The 16,461-nt window shown below is 39.1% G+C and overlaps 1 protein-coding gene across 15 annotated transcripts in view; it reads left to right on the top strand.

Moving 5' to 3' along the window:
* ART3 (ADP-ribosyltransferase 3 (inactive)) overlaps positions 1-16,083 on the top strand; it is a 38,043-nt gene extending 21,960 nt beyond the window's left edge. For 2 of the 15 annotated variants that reach the window (XM_015450080.3, XM_065544552.2), the window contains 8 exons: positions 834-866; positions 2,137-2,169; positions 3,508-3,537; positions 4,010-4,039; positions 6,988-7,020; positions 7,648-7,680; positions 10,824-10,856; positions 15,684-16,083. In XM_015450080.3, the coding sequence (XP_015305566.2) occupies positions 834-866; positions 2,137-2,169; positions 3,508-3,537; positions 4,010-4,039; positions 6,988-7,020; positions 7,648-7,680; positions 10,824-10,856; positions 15,684-15,817 (359 nt within the window). In that variant the 3' untranslated portion in view covers positions 15,818-16,083. Of the gene's footprint in view, positions 1-833; positions 867-2,136; positions 2,170-3,507; positions 3,538-4,009; positions 4,040-6,987; positions 7,021-7,647; positions 7,681-10,823; positions 10,914-15,683 lie in introns of all 15 variants that reach the window. The other 13 variants (XM_045392468.2, XM_065544554.2, XM_045392471.3 and 10 more) reach the window with 12 other exon arrangements.
* Positions 16,084-16,461: the final 378 nt, after the last annotated feature.

Genomic DNA, 16,461 nt, shown 5'->3' with positions numbered 1-16,461 from the left:
TCATATACAAATGAATATTCTGGTGCATACCAACTCATTTCCTTTATATGAATGCGAAGGATCTTTGTTCAAATATTAAAGGATGTTGAAGGTCTCATTGAGATTCTTTTTCTTCAAAGGATAGGAATTGTTGTAGTAGAGGGATAGGTTTGTTGAGGATATTTAGTATCTGAAGAGAGGATTAGTTGGACAGGTAAATTTTCTCCTAAATTTTGCAGACTAATTATAGAATAGAATGATAAAGTATCAGCCCAGGATGGGCCCTTGAAAGTCATTTGAAGCAGTCTCCTAGTAAAAGATACAGATAAGAAAACTGAATTCCAGAAGGCTTAGGTGTTTTGTCAGAGGTCATATGGCTGTTTGGTGGCTGTACTGTAAATACTAAAATATAATTGTTCTGCAATTTTTTTAAATAATTGAGGCAGGGTCTCACTCTGTTGCCCAGGCTGGAGTGTAGTGGCGTGATCACAGCTCACTGCAGCTTCAGCCTCCTGGGCTCAAGTGATCCTCCCACCTGACCTTCCTGAGTTGCTGGGACTACAGGTGTGTGCCACCATGCCTGGCTAATTATTTTTAAAAATTTTTTGTAGAAATGGGATCTCCCTATATTGCCCAGACTGGTCTAGAACTCCTGGGCTGAAGCGATCCTCCCGCATCAGCCTTGGAGTTACAGGTATGAGCCACCATGCCCAGCCTGCAATTTGCATCTTACTAATTATGAGTCTGATAGACCAGGAGCTGACAGATTCGGTTACCAATAGCCATAGATGAATTGAAATATTTTACTAGGGTAGATTATGTCTAACTAATAAAGCTTTATCTTTGTGTTTCAGGACTAAAAACTGAAAACTGTGTTGAGAACCTAGGTAAGGTATGCTTTAAGGTCTTATCCCTACAGTAGGAATTTTATCAGTGACTTCTCATAGGTATGGGTCAGAGCCACCCCACCACTGTGCTGTCATACTGTCAGACATCATTTTCTCAAAGCTAAATTGTGCTACTGCTAGTACCTTTTCTGGTGGAGGGCCTAGGAGCCTTTGCTGCCAGCTCCCCACTGCCACCCTCATCCCCACCCACAGACTTGCCTGTGGCTCTTCTCTCAAACACTGCACTGGCCTGGGCATAAAGGGAACATACCGCTGTCATCTGAGCCTGACTTTACAGGAGTTTAAGGACTCCTTAATTCCCCTGCATCTTCAGCTATTTCCCGCTTGACTCCTGTGCAAAGAGCTAGCTCCTGTTCCTGTATTTTCTTATCTTAGGAAATAACATTTGGGAGACCAATGAAGGAATGGCATGAATATAGGTCAAGGAGGGAGGAGAATGGGATGACACAAGGGTAATATGGTCGATTTTAACTTCTTCGGGGAAAAATAAGAGGATGTGACAAAAAAAAATCTTTCTTAGAGGACTGTGGGAAAGATTTGGGAAGGTAGAAAATTCTAAGAGTATTAAGGAACAGCATTATCAAATAGGCCTAATAAATTTGAATTGAAGATACCAAAAATGCCTTTGGATGAAGACATGCTCTGGGTGGATCCTTTTGAAGATTTCCTCATTAAAAAGTTTAAAAACATACCAAAGGTATCAGAAGAGAGACAAAAAAAGTTCAAAAACAAGGGTCTGTTTCTAGCTGTCTTCCTGGCTAGCTGTCCTGTGAATTTTTTTTTTTCATGTAACTTAAATGAATCCATATCCAGAGGCTGAGGCGGGTGGATTGCTTGAGGTCAGGAGTTTGAGGCTAGCCTGGACAACATGTGAAACTGGCTCTACTAAAAATATAAAAATTAGCCAGGTGTGGTGGCAGGTGCCTGTGATCCCAGCTACTTGGGAGGTTGAGGCAGGAGAATTGCTTGAACCTGGGAGGTAGAGGTTGCAGTGAGCCGGGATCGTGCCACTACACTCCAACCTGGGCGACAAAGCAAGACTCTGTCTCAGGAAAAAAAAAAAAAAAGTGAATCCACATCCATTTGTCTTTGAATTGAAATTTTATGTCTCTCATAATAACCATATTTTTATGTTTCTTAAATATAAGCCAACTAAATCTTTATTATTAATGAACATTTAAAAATAGACTGAACCTGACGTTCACATCTAAGCATAGTACCATGTAATGAAAACATGTCTGTATTTCAGAATATTTTCAACCCGTCTATGTCTACAACCCTGGTGAGTATGCTCTAATTTTTAAAAATAATCTTGGTTGGGCATGGTGGCTCATGCCTGTAATCCCAGCACTTTGGAAGGCCAAGGTGAATGGATCACTTAAGCCCAGGAGTTTGAGATCAGCCTGGGCAACATGGTGGAACCCCATCTCTACAAAAAATACAAAACTTAGCCAGGCATGGTGGTGTGCACCTGTAAATACAAAACTTAGCCAGGCATGGTGGTGTGCACCTGTAGTCCCAGCTACTTGGGAGACTGAGGCGGGAGGATCGCTTGAGTCTGGGAAGCAGAGGTTGCAGTGAGCCAAGATCACGCCCACTGCATTCCAGCCTGGGTGACAGGGCGAAACCCTGTCTCCAAAGTTAATAATAATAATCCTCACCTGGATGTTTAATAGCTCTTTCTTGTTTAGCAAATGTATTTCTTAGCTGAAGAATATTTGCAGATATAAAGCAGTGACTTGGCCTATATGCGAAGAAAAAAATAAAGAAGCTATTCTAGGGAAATGTACCTTTCTCAAATGAGAGAATTGGCTTTTTGGAGATCTGAACAACATGGAAACTTTCTGGTGAATACGGGTGGTGAGAATGAAGAGCTAGTCATTCTTGACCAGTTCTGGGGGCTTCTTAGGTACAGCTCTGTATTCAGTCATTGAAATGAACCTATGTGACTCCAAATACTCAGATGAAAACACAGAACTCAGCATATTTGCATCTCTCAAATATGCTGATGCTTGATGTTTAATGTTATTTAACTAAAATATGTAGGTGATTAGATGCTCTTAAAGTTTCCACTTAAGGATATATGGCCCAAATCATTTCTTTGCATGTAAGTTCCTTATCATGTGTTTGGTTTACGTGGCTACAGTAAATTTTTCTTTGTTGAAAAGAGAAGAGGTTCCAGCCTTTTTAAAACACGCAGTTTATTTCATGTTTGGGAAGATACTTCCTGTCCTGATAGAAGTGAAGCACTTTACACCTTGAGGACTTCTTAGCAGCCCTTCTTTTTATTGTTCCATTGCAGTCACAGGTTCTACTGATCACTTCACAGGGACTTTAGCTGACTCTTCAACATAGACATTTTCTCGGCTCCTTGAGATCCCTGGTAGACAAGCTATTTGTAATACTTTTCTTAATAGTGGGGGCAGAGAATGTTCCAGCTCATTAGCTAAGGTACATTTAGACTCTGATTGACAACGTAAGTTTAGTAGGGTAGTTTCCTGGACATATCAAATGGTTCTTTATAGTCATATTTCCTGAAAGCAATTTTGCTGTAGCAATAGTAACTGCCAGTTCTTTTGTGTCATGGTTAAAACTGATGAACTTCTTTTTTGTGACTCAGGTGAGAAAACCCAGAAGCTTGAAGACCACGGTAAGACATTTTTATACATTTTGGGGGCTTGACCGGGCGCAGTGGCTCATGCCTGTAATCCCAGCACTTTGGGAGGCTGAGGCGGGCAGATCACGAAGTCGGGAGATTGAGACCATCCTGACCAATATAGTGAAACCCCATCTCTACTAAAAATACAAAAATCAACCGGGCGTGGTGGCGTGTGCCTGTAATCCCAGCTACTTGGGAGGCTGAGGCAGGAGAATCCCTTGAACCAGGGAGTTGGAGGTTGCAGTGAGCTGAGATCGTGCCACAGCACTGTAGCCTGGCAACAGAGCGAGGTTCCGTGTCAAAAAAAAAAAAAAAATTCTGGGGGCTTACATTTTGCAAGATACCTCCCTTTACAGGTGGGAATATTTTCATATTTCTTGAAAATAATTTTGCTGTAGCTGTAGTAACTGCCAATTGTTTTGTTCCAACATTAAAAACTGATGAGCTTATTTTTGTGACTCAGGTGAGAAAAATCAGAAGCTTGAAGACCGTGGTAAGACATTTATATAAATTCTGGGGGCTTACATTTTGTAATATATCTCCCTTTACATGTGGGAACAGGGAAGAATGTCATGGTAAGAAAAGTGGGAGGAAGGCAGAGCTCACCTTAGCTTACTGGTTTGGTATATTAGAGACCCTCCTGGATTTCAGGTAGAATTCTTTAGAAAAATGACATAGCAACTCTGTTTCTCCCGTCTAACAATCTTTAGGTCATCCCACCAAACAGAGGAAGGTGTGGCTAATTTTTCCACACATTCTTGTGACCTCTAGGGTATTGGGCAGGGCATAACAAATAGTGTCGTTTTTTCTAAATTAAAATGACTATTCTTTGTATTTATTTCTATCTCCAGCATATATTGATTAATATATGCCATTAGCTATATCCATTTGATTATTTAGTACATCCAAAGTATATCTCATCCTCAAGTATTTGTTTTTGTTTTATTTTTAATATTACTCAAATGGCCGGGCTGGGTGGCTCACGCCTGTAATCCCAGCACGTTGGGAGGCCAAAGCGGGTGGATCACGAGGTCAGGAGTTCAAGACCAGCCTGTGAAACCCAACCAACATAGTGAAACCCCGTCTCTACTAAAAATACAAACATTAGCCAGGCATGGTGGCACACACCTGTAATCCCAGCTACTCAGGAGGCTGAGGCAGGAGAATCACTTGAACCTGGGAGGTGGAGGTTACAGTGAGCCGAGATCGTGCCACTGCACTCCAGCCTGGGTGACACGATGAGACTCCGTCTTGAAAAAAAAAAATTACTCAGATGTCCTCAAGGGTACCGGGACAGGAACAGTCTCATAAATTACTGGTGAGATTATAAATTGGAACTTTTTTGGAGAGCAATTTAGTAGTATGTATTACTCGTCTTAAAAATGTTTATACCTTTTGACTCGGTTAAAACACTTTTGGATATTTGTCCCAAGGAAATTAGAGATGAACACAAAGATTTGTGTACAAAAATGCTTATCACAGTGTTATGGTAGTGTCAAAAGACAAAAGTACAACAAATTTAAAGAGATCAATTGGCTTTATTTGAGATTCTAGAATTGGACAACACTTTATTCCATAGAATAAGTGTTCCATTGAGCTGAGCACAGAAGTTTGGCTTTAAAGACAAAGAAGAGCCAAAGAAAGTGGAAGCAAAGAAGAGAGTATATTAGTTACTTTTAGACAGAACAGTAGAAAAATAACTGATTAGTTAACATCAGTTTATTTCAGGCTACCTTTTTTGTGTGTAAGGATTGAAGCAGCAGGAACTTCATTTGTTAAGCTGATTGAAGATTTTAAACTGGCCTGTTTGGGAAATTCTGTTATTTCTTTCTCCTAATTTCTTAGAAGGTCAGACAACTTAGTTTAGGTGGTGTGGAACTTTAGCATGGGCGACTCCATGTCAATTTTTAGTCTGGTCTTTTGGGGCCTACTGCAGAAACTTAGTCTAAAGCGATGGTCTCCTATAATTTTTATTTGACAGTAGCAAAAATTTAGAAACAGCCTCAGTGTCCAACCGTTGGGTATGGTTAAATAAAATACTATCTATATCATGAAACACTAGACAACTTATAAATCATGTTTTTGAAACCATCTAAAGATAGAAGAAAGTATTCTTAATACAATGGTAAATAATTGGATATAAAACAGCATATACAGTATGATACCAACTTTTAAAAATGTATATGCATACATATGTATGCATAGCAAAATGATTGAAATACACCAAAAATGTTAAGAATGAGTAGAGTATTTCTGAGATCTGCAGTTTTAAGAGAACTTTAATTTTTAATAATTTTCTGTATTTTTCCAAATTATAACATATAATTAGGAAGCATATTTTATATATTACATATAATGACAATTTTGGGTCAAGGTCTTTGGGTTGAATTTTAAAAAAATGAACAAGAGATGCTTAACCTAGGAGAGATTCTGGGTCACTAGCCTTAGTTCTTATCATCAGTTAGGCTCCAGTGGGTTAAATACCTTCTTTTTGTTACCTTGTCCCCTGCCATTTCTCAAAACGTTCTGAGTTTTCTACTACAGAAGTCAAGTATAAGGTCAAATTAATTTTCAAGCTGATTGCATTTTTTTACTAAATAGTTCTTATTCTCATCCTTAGGAATAAAAAGTCAGGGGCTCACTGTTTCACCTGGTAAATAATCTATTTACTGAGACTAGCTACATGGTTAGGAGACAATGAGGGTTCCTAGGATTAAGAACATTGTGGAAGGCCAGCACAGTGGCTCACACCTATAATCCCAGCTCTTTGGGAGGCGTAAGCAGGAGAATCATAGTGAGTTATGATCGTGTCATTGTACCCCACCACAGCCTGGGTGACACAGTGAGACCCTGTCTCTCAAAAAAGAGAAAAAATATTACTGAGCCTGGAGAGTTTGAGGAATGAGTTAGACTAGAAGAAAGGGACTTCATTTATTGAGTTCTTTTTTTTGCTCCATGCAGTGTACCAAGCACTTTTATGCGGTCTTTCCTTTAATCCTCACTAACTACAAACGTAAGAAGTAAATATTTCTCTTGCAAAATGAGAAACTGAAGTTAGGAGGGATTAAGTAGTCTGCCCAAAGTCACGGAGCTAATAACTATAATTACAATAGAGCTAAACCAAGCAGAAATGTAAAACCAGTACTGTGTCATCCACAAACTGATGTATTAGGACTGCCTCCTGAAGATAAAGTTGGAGAGACAGGGGTTAGATTGTGGAAGTTCTTAAAGTCCAGGCTAAGGAGTTTGGACTCTGTCACATGGAGAATGAAGAGCCACTGAAAGGTGTTGGTGTTTTTGTTGTTGCTGTTTCTTTTTTCTTTCTCCCTGCCTTTTTTTTTTTTTTTTTTGAGTTGGAAATGGAGGAAGGATAGACCCAAGAGAGTATTAACAATATAAGATAACTGTTTAATACAAACCAATATTCATTTCTGCCTTTAGGTGTGAAAATCCTTGAACCCACCGAAATACCAGGTAAGACAGCTTTCTATTTATTCCCTGAGCCCAAGAATGAGGTGAGCAGGATTCCCCACGCATTTAAGAGAATACTGTCATGAGACTATTATTCATGAATATTTCCCTTATAGCTGCCTGCCAGTCATCTACAAATATTTAGCTGGGGAAGCGTAGAGAAAGTCCCTTTCCCCCTGTGCATTCATGTGCTCCTGGAACATTGTCTCTGGGGCAGGAAAGTTAGTTCTGCTCTGGATATGGCTGAGGGAAAGGCTCCTGGGATCTGGATGCATCAATCCAGCACCTTCCGGGTTCTACAGCTAAAAATTATTCAATAGAAACCTAACTTTATGCACAAGTTGACTGTTAGTCTTGGCTAACATCTCATTGCCTGTATCTCCAGGTAACAAAACACGGTATTCTCCTGGCATAAACACGCTCAGTGAAGTGCTATGGCAGACGACTCTTCTAATCTTGGTGTGGATTTGTATGAGGGTTTATGTAAGGAGAACTTTTAAATAAAAAGCCAGAAACTATAGTGCATCAGGGCCTTGGGTGCTTGCATCTCTTAAGCTCAGCAGACAAGAGTTTGAAAATTATACTCAGTGGAGCAAACTGTAAGTCACTGAAAACTTCCTTCTCATTTAGGAATGAAAATTCCAGAACCTTTTCCAGTACCTGGTAAGCAACTGATAGGCATGTCAGAGGGGAAGATGCCAGTTTGGGGAGTATAGTCACCATTAGATATGCACGGGTCTGTTTATGCCTCATAATTATCATCTATTAAATGTAGCCATCAGTAGTCACATGTACATGACAGGAATATTTGTAAGGACTATGAAACCATAGACTCTCAGGGTGCAAGCCACTGTCCAATGCTTAAAATCTTTTCTCCTGAGTTCATGCAGTACTTTGAAAATATTTTTTGCAGGTTTTGTTATTATGGAAATGATGATCTGTTAAAGAAATTAGATATTTGGCATCTTAAAAACTATATCCAGCCACACAGTGCTGAACTTCACGTAACACTGCTGGCAATGGAAGCTGCATGCTGTGTACAGAAACAGCGTTTTCTATTAAATAAAGGCTCAGAGAACATAGGCTCAGAGAAAAGGGTCCAGGACCTCTTTTATATTGACCCAAGTTTGTACTGTTGGATTTATTTGGCCACAACTTTGAAGTGAATCTCTAGTGACACTGATGACACACCTTGTGCATCTACATCTCTTCAGCTCGCTGGTCCTGGGTTTGCACAGTGCCGTCACGGGGGTCTTGCTCATCAAACTGTGGTTATCTGAAAGCAGCCAGTGGGCATGGCGGGAGATGAACGTGAGCTGTGTAGACAGACAGACCTGCTTCAGGAAGCCTCTGTCTCTTTCCTCTCAGTAACTTTATATAAGTTACTTCACTTTTCTATGCCTCTGCTTTCACATCTGTAAAATGAGGAAAGCTTCTGTCTTGCAGGGCTGATTAAAGACCTAATGAGATAAAGTACCCAGCAAAATGAATGGTAGTAGCATAGTAGTAAATAGTAGCTGCCTTTGTTATTATCTGAAAACCTCTTTCTTGTTTAGGAATAAAAATGATACAACTGAATGAAAAACCTGGTACTACATTCTTTACTGGGGGTGGAGGCACCATGGATTCTAAGTCCTTTACCATAATCATTCAGTTAGTTCAGTCTTACGGGGTCTGGGGAAGACATCTGGGCTGTACACTTGCCAATACCCCAGTCTGCAAGCCAGACAGCGAAAACGTTGAGAACTTTCAGTGTGAGCAGCAGGCTGCTATTATGGTTCTCTGGGCCAAACATCAAAAAAGGCACTTGATCTTAAACTGGAACAGTTGGCTTCCAGCTGGGCCTGTCTATTCCAGAATGAGGCAGGCTTCCCAGGGTGAGGGAATCTGTAGACATAGAAATAGTATCATCCAAGAACTGTGAATGAGGACTGTGCAGTGTGCCAATACTGGGACCAGCCATTCTGTGCTCCTCACCACACTCTGTATCGTCCAATAGGCCACTAGATTTTGCTGGGACTACAGTGTATTGTGCCCTCTCCTGGAAAGCTGTGTGTAGCTTTTAAAAAGGTGATGTGAAAACAGTACACAGGAGCTCAATGAGATAAATGTTATTGACACTTGAGAGATGAGAACATGGAACATAAGAAGATTAAGGAATTTATAATAGGCTAGAAAGAGACACCCAGGACTCAAACTTTTCAAGCTTTGTTCACTTTGTGCTACACTTGTCTTCCAAACAGATTTAGTTATCCACCTCTATCTTGGGCACCTAGAATTGCTATTTGGCTTCAAAGCTGTTAAAATATGGTAATATCATAATATTTCAATGCTAGGCACACACTTGGTAGTACAGATGGTCTCCAAGTTACAATGGTTCTGTAAGAATTAAAGAAAGAGGAAAGAAACACGAAAAGGTGGCTTGCCAGTTAGGACAGATCTATTTTAGAGAAAACCTGAGAGGCGCCTTCTGGCCGAGTGAGGTTAGAGGCCCACTTTTTTACAGACTAAGAGTTTTTAAGGATTCAGGGTGGGAGAGTTTATCAGAGGCTTGGACTGCTTCTGTGTCTCTTGGTTGTGCTTATCTGGGAGGGAGAGTTGTGTGTCTGTTCCCATACTACATCGTTCTGCAGCTGCAGGCATATTCCCCAAGTCTGCTTTTAGCTTCCCTAACTTAGTGCACCTGAAGGGAAAGGAATGTGCTTATTAAGGCCCACCGTTTCACTGGGGCCCATTGTATGAGGGTGAAGTTTGGGAGTTACTCAAGAGACTTTCCCCTCACCTCCCTTTGTGCCCTAGCTGTTTTATCTGTGTTCTACTGTTTGCTCCTTCTGTCTGCTTGTAGTTAGAAGAGGTGATTTCCTTGAAATGCATGAGGCTAGAAAGGGAGCTGGAATTTAAAGTGGCGGTGTTTGTCCAAGAGGATGGTGCTCCTGCTCTATCAGGTTCAACTTAGGATTTTTTGACTTTGCAATGGTCTGAAAGCCATACACATTCAGTAAAAACCATACTTCAAGTACCCATACCATTCTCTTTTTCACTTTCTGTACAATATTCGATAGATTACATGAGACATTCTATATTTTATTATAAAATAAGTTTATGTTAGCTGATTTTGCCCAACTGCAGGCTCATGTAACTGTTCTGAGCACGTTTAAGGTAGGCTGGGTTAAGCCATGATGTTCTGTAGGTTGGGTGAGTTAAATGCATTTTTGACTTACGGTATTTTCAACTTGCATTGGATTTATTGAGACACAACCCCACCATAAGTCGAGAAGCATCTGTATAGCATAGTAATTCAGAGCAAATTTGAAATTTGATATTTCTAGCACCAATTACCTCCGTGATTTTATGCATGGCATTCCTCAAAACATTGCATGAATGTTTTAAGGAATATCTGTGAAATATGGATAATTATACCTGGCTAATAAGACTAAGAAGTAAAGGTGACAGTGTACATAAAGCATTTGCACAATGCATGGCACACAGTAAACACTCAATGAATACTAGGTATTAATGTACTTGGGAATCTAAGTTCAATATGTAGAAAATACTTTTTTGTAAACAAAATTTTAACTTTTATTTTAATGTAAACACATATTGATGGTAAAAAAAAAAATTCAAAGAGCACAGATGAGAACAAATTAAACCCTTCCCCTAACCCCACACATACCCGTAAACCTATTACCCTGCCCCTCAGACCCACTCCCAGAGATAACCGAGTTTGCTTAATTTTTAATCAGATCTTTCTTTTCTGGATAAACAGATGTACAATATAACTAACTCAAAATCTCTTTATATTTTAGAAGATAAAAGTCAAGGAAATATCAACAATCCTAGTAAGAAATATATCATTTCCTCAGTTGATGAATGCCTGCTTCTGTAATATAGAAAAAGTGAGAAATTTATTTTTCCTCAATAAAGGGAACAAAGTTGCAAGGGTCTCAGGCATCTTAACAACAGAGTAGAATGTCACATCCAAAAGCTTGTGTGTGCATGTGTGTGTTGGGGACAGTATAGCTTTGTTTCTTCAATAATCATTTTCCATTGTACCTAGAGTCTCTACTCTTTAGAACAGTGGTTCTCACCAGTCTGGAGACTGGGAGCAAAATATAAAATAAAAAAGAAAATATATATTAAAAAAGAAAGAACAGTGGTTCTCAACCCAATTCTCCCTTTTTATAACAGTATTTTATAAAGTCCTTATATTATCCCGAAAGAAGATCCATAGATAAGATGCACTCGTACCCATAAAAATCAACATCATGTCTAAAGTAGACAGACGTTTACATTTATTTATGCAAATAAATTTGGGAGTGGAAGCTGCTCTATACAGAAAGTATAAGAAAATGAAGAAATACAGTAGATACTAAATAAAAACTGATGTTTAATGTTTATCAGAACTATTAAAAATATTTATACATAAAACTGCTTTAGGTTCTGAGTTTGATTATTTTAAATAGGTTTTAACTTACATGTATGTCTAGCAGTCCATTTGAAAGTCGTGCAGGAAGTTGGTCAAATTTCATGGTCCAGGAATAGAGCACTGCAGGATATCTAGCCCTCTACCTCCACTCCACTGTTAGCAGTTATTTAAAAAAAAAAAAAAAATACTCTTGACAATTGTCCAAACTGCCTCTTGGGGCAATGCTGCCCCCCTGAGAACCACTGGTCTGTGGTAACATACAGTCATGCATTGCTTAACAATGGGGATATGTTCTGATTAATGTGTTAAGTGATTTCATCATTGTGCAAACATCCTAGTGTGTACTTACCCAACCCTAGATGGTACAGCCTGCTACACATGTAGGCTACATGGTATGGCCTACTGCTCCTAGGCTATAAACCTTTACAGCATGTTACTGTACTGAGTACTGTAGGCAGCGGTAACACAATGGTAAGTATCTGTGTATCTAAACATAGAAAAGTTACGGTAAAAATATAAAAGATTAAAAAATGGTACAGGTATATAGGGCACTTAGCATGAATGGAGCTTGCAGGCGGAGAAGTTGCTCTGGGTGGTAAGTGTTGAGCGAATGTGAAGGCCTGGGACACTACTGTACACTCCTGTAGACTTTATACATACTGTACAGAGGCTACACTAAATTCACAACAGATTTTCCTTCAACAGTCAATTAACCATAGCTTAATGTAACTGTTTTACTTTATAAACTTAATTTTAACCTCTTGACTCTTTCGTGATAACTTAGCTTAAAACACACGTTGTACAGTAGTACAAAAATATTTTTTCTTTATATCCTATTCTGTAAAGCTTTTTTAATCACCTTTTTTTATCACCTTTTTTTAACTTTTTAAACTTTTGTTAACTAAGACACAAACATTTACATTAGCCCAGGCCTGTATAGGGTCAGGATCATCAGTGTCACTGTCTTGCACCTCCACATCTTGTTCCACTGGAAGGTCTTCAGGGGCAGTAACATGCATGGAACTGTCATCTCCTATGATAGTGCCTTCTGGGGTTTCTCCTGAAGGACCTGCCTCAGGCTGTTTTATAGTTAACGTTTTTTAATAAGTAGAAGGAGTACAGTCTAAAATAATGATTAAAAGTATAGTAACTACATAAAACAGTAACATAGTTGTTTATTATCAAATGTTATGTATTGTACATAATTGTATGTGCTATACAGTTATACAACTGGCCATGCAGCATCACCCCAAACAATATGTTACGACGGCTACGATGTTGCTAGGCAGTAGGAAATTTTCAGCTCTATTATAATCTTATGGGATCTCTGTCATACATGTGGTCTGTCATTGACGGAAACATCGTTTATGTGTTGCATGACTGTACTAATGCATGTGTGCATCTGCCTATCCATTTCTCCATGTGTATACATCTAACTGCATGTTTGTAACTATGGCAAGTACATTGATACTATGAAGCCTTTTACAAATCTTACTGGCTATTTTTCTTGGTTTTATTTATGATATCTGAGTGGTGATCCCATTTGGATACCTCCAGTCAACGCTTCCCTGTAGTTTAAACAAAAACAGTTTAGGGCAGCGTGAAACAGTTTATCCTATGGATGGACTCCACTGCTCCTCTCCACTAGTTCAAATGAAAGGGAAGGAGTTGGCTGGGCGCGGTGGCTCAAGCCTGTAATCCCAGCACTTTGGGAGGCCGAGACGGGCGTATCACGAGGTCAGGAGATCGAGAGCATCCTGGCTAACACGGTGAAACCCCGTCTCTACTAAAAAATACAAAAAACTAGTCGGGCGAGGTGGCGGGCACCTGTAGTCCCAGCTACTCGGGAGGCTGAGGCAGAATGGCGTAAACCCAGGAGGCAGAGCTTGCAGTGAGCTGAGATCCGGCCACTGCACTCCAGCCTGGGCAACAGAGCGAGAGACTCCGTCTCAAAAAAAAAAAAAAAAAAAAAAAAGAAAGGGAAGGAGTTTCTCCAGTAGTGTATGTATGGAGGGAAAAACATTTTTAAAAATCATCTTGCAGAGATTAGTGTTTAAAAAACAATGCAGCTATAGTTAGCCCTCTGTATCCTCTGGGATTCAACCAACTGTGGATCGAAAATATTTTTGGGAAAAAAAAATACAAATTAAAAATCCCATACAGTATAACAAATACTTGCATATCATTTACATCGTATTAGGTATTATAAGAAATGTAGAGAGGGTATAAGGTATACAGGAGTATGTGTGTAGGTGTATGCAAATACTGTGTAGCTATTTTATTTATTTATGCTATTTTATATAAGGGACCTGAGCATCTGTGGATTTTGGTATCCTCAGGGATTCTAGAACAAGTCCCCAAAGGATACTGAGGGATGACTGTATATCCAGTTGTATGTTGGTGGTTATCTTGTTTGAAATAGAAGAGACACATAGAAAATGGAAATAGAAAAATTGCTAAAAAATATACTAGAGAACTTGAACAACAGAAAATCATTATATTGGCTATATAGAAATGTAAAAGCATGTGAAATCCTAGATAAAACCTAGCGTAGCAAACCTTGATGATATATAGTTGACCCTTGAACAACACAGGTTTGAACTGCATGGGTCCACTTAATACATGGATTTTCAATAAATATATTGGAAATTTTTTTGGAGATTTGCATCCATTTGAAGAAACTTGCAGACAAACTGCATGGCCTAGAAATATATATGTCATGAATGCATAAAATATATGTAGATACTAGTCTTTTTATCATTTACTACCATAAAACATACACAAATCTATTGTAAAATGTTAGTATTTATCCAAATTTGTGCACACAGACCGTATGCGGCACCATTCAAAGTCAAAAGAAACGTAAATGTAAAGATGTGGTATTAAAACTTAACTGCATAAAATTAACTATAGTACATACTGTATCATTGTAATCATTTCATGGCCACCTCCTGTTGCTATTGCAGTGAGTTCAAGTGTTTCGAGTATCCTCTTAAAACACCATGTGTTGCTAAACATCTCCGAGGAGTTCATCTCCAGTAAATTGCACATCACAGTAAAAAGTGATCTCTCACAGTTCTTGTGTATTTTTTGTCATGTTTGGTGCAATACTGAAAACCTTGAATAACACCATGGGACTCAAAGGAAGTGCTACTAGTGATGCCATAAGTCTCACAAGCAGAGAGAAGTCATGACATTACAAGAAGAAGTTGAATTGCTTGGTATGTAGATTCAGGTCTGCAGCCGCAGTTGCCAGCCATTTCAGACAGATAAGTCATCTTATAAACAGATTGTAAACTTAGGGTATTAGTAAATACAGTACAGTACTGTAAATGTTTTCTCTTCCTTATGATTTTAATATTTTCTTTTGTCTATTTTATTGTAAAAATACAGCATATTTTTATTTATTTATTTATTTATTTAGAGACAGAGTCTCACTCTGTCGCCCAGGCTAGAGTGCAGTGGTGTGATCTCGGCTCACTGCAAGCTCTGCCACCCGGGTTCATGCCATTCTCCTGCCTCAGCCTCCCGAATAGCTGGGACTACAGGCACCCACCACCTCGCCTGGCTAATTTTTTGTACATTTAGTACAGACAGGGTTTCACCGTGTTAGCCAGGATGGTCTCGATCTCCTGACCTCGTGATCCGCCCGCCTTGGCCTCCCAAAGTGCTGGGATTACAGGCGTGAGCCACCACGCCTGGCCAAAATACAGTATAATACATATACAAAATATGTGCTAAACCACTATTTTTTTCTTTTTAAAAATAGAGATGGGCTCTCGCTATGTTGCCCAGGCTCAAACTCCTGGTCTCAAGCGATCCTCCTGCCTTGGCCTCTTAAAATGCTGGGATTACAGGTGTAAGCCACCATGCCCCAACCAGAATACAGTATATAATACATATAAAGTATGTTAATCAACTATTTCTATTACCAGTAAGGCTTCCAGTCAATGGTAGGCTATTAGTAGTTAAGTTTTTGGGAATCAGGTTACATGTAGGTTTTCATTGTGTGGAGGTTGGCACTCCAACACCCATATTAAGGGTCAACTGCATATGGAAATACAGCCTGAAATCTGTAGTGAATTACACTTATTTGAAAATTGCTTTTGGCTGGAAGTATTTCAGGTAAGTTTCTAATTGAACTTTAGTGTCACTGTTTACATATTGAGGTTATATTGTATAGGTGGTGATACTTGATGTAAAAAATGATGTGTCGGTGACTGTGTATTCTCGTTAACAGCTCCAGGTCCAGTTCCTGTTCCAGGTCCCAAAAGCCATCCTTCTGCATCCTTGGGCAAAATGCTGCTTCCAGAGTTTGGGATGGTCATCATTTTAATCAGTGTTTCTGCTATAAATCTCTTTGTTGCTCTGTAGTTTCATGCATTGTTTATCTTTCTTGTTCTTTACTTGAAATAACTATAGGGATCCCACAGGAGATCAAAAGGAATGATGTATTTTTCACTTGTTGGCCAAAGTCACTGATAAAATGAGAATTGTATATTTGTTATTCATTTTGCAAATTCAGAAAGTTGGTCCAGATATATGTCACAGAACTTTTCACTTCTATACTAATTGAAAAAAATCCCGAAAACTGTATACTTCTGATTGAATTCAATAAAAGATTTTTAGATATTTCAGAATTGCCAGTATGCTCAATACTGTTAGTGTTTAACATGAATTTAATATCTGTAGTAGAACTTTAATATCTGCATTTAATATCTGTATTTAATATCTGTCTACTCATCTCTCTTAGTCTGTTTGGGTTGCTGTAACAGACCACTGTAGACTAGGTAACTTATAAGCAACAGATACTTATTTCTCACAGTTCTGGAGGCTGGGAAGTCCAAGATTAAGATGCCAGTAGACTTAGTTCCTGGTGAGGGCCCTCTTCCTTATCCCTTCCTCACCATCTCACATGGCAGAAGGGACAAGAGAGAGCGAGCACTAATTCCATTCATGAAGGCCCCACCTTCATCATGACCTCCCACAATCACCATATTGTTAGGATTTCAACATGA

The sequence above is a fragment of the Macaca fascicularis genome, chromosome 5, assembly GCF_037993035.2.
Source record: "Macaca fascicularis isolate 582-1 chromosome 5, T2T-MFA8v1.1".
Classification (NCBI taxonomy): Eukaryota; Metazoa; Chordata; class Mammalia; order Primates; family Cercopithecidae; genus Macaca; species Macaca fascicularis.
The sequence above is the reverse complement of the archived record's forward strand: the minus strand, read 5'-3'. Positions and strand labels throughout refer to the sequence as shown.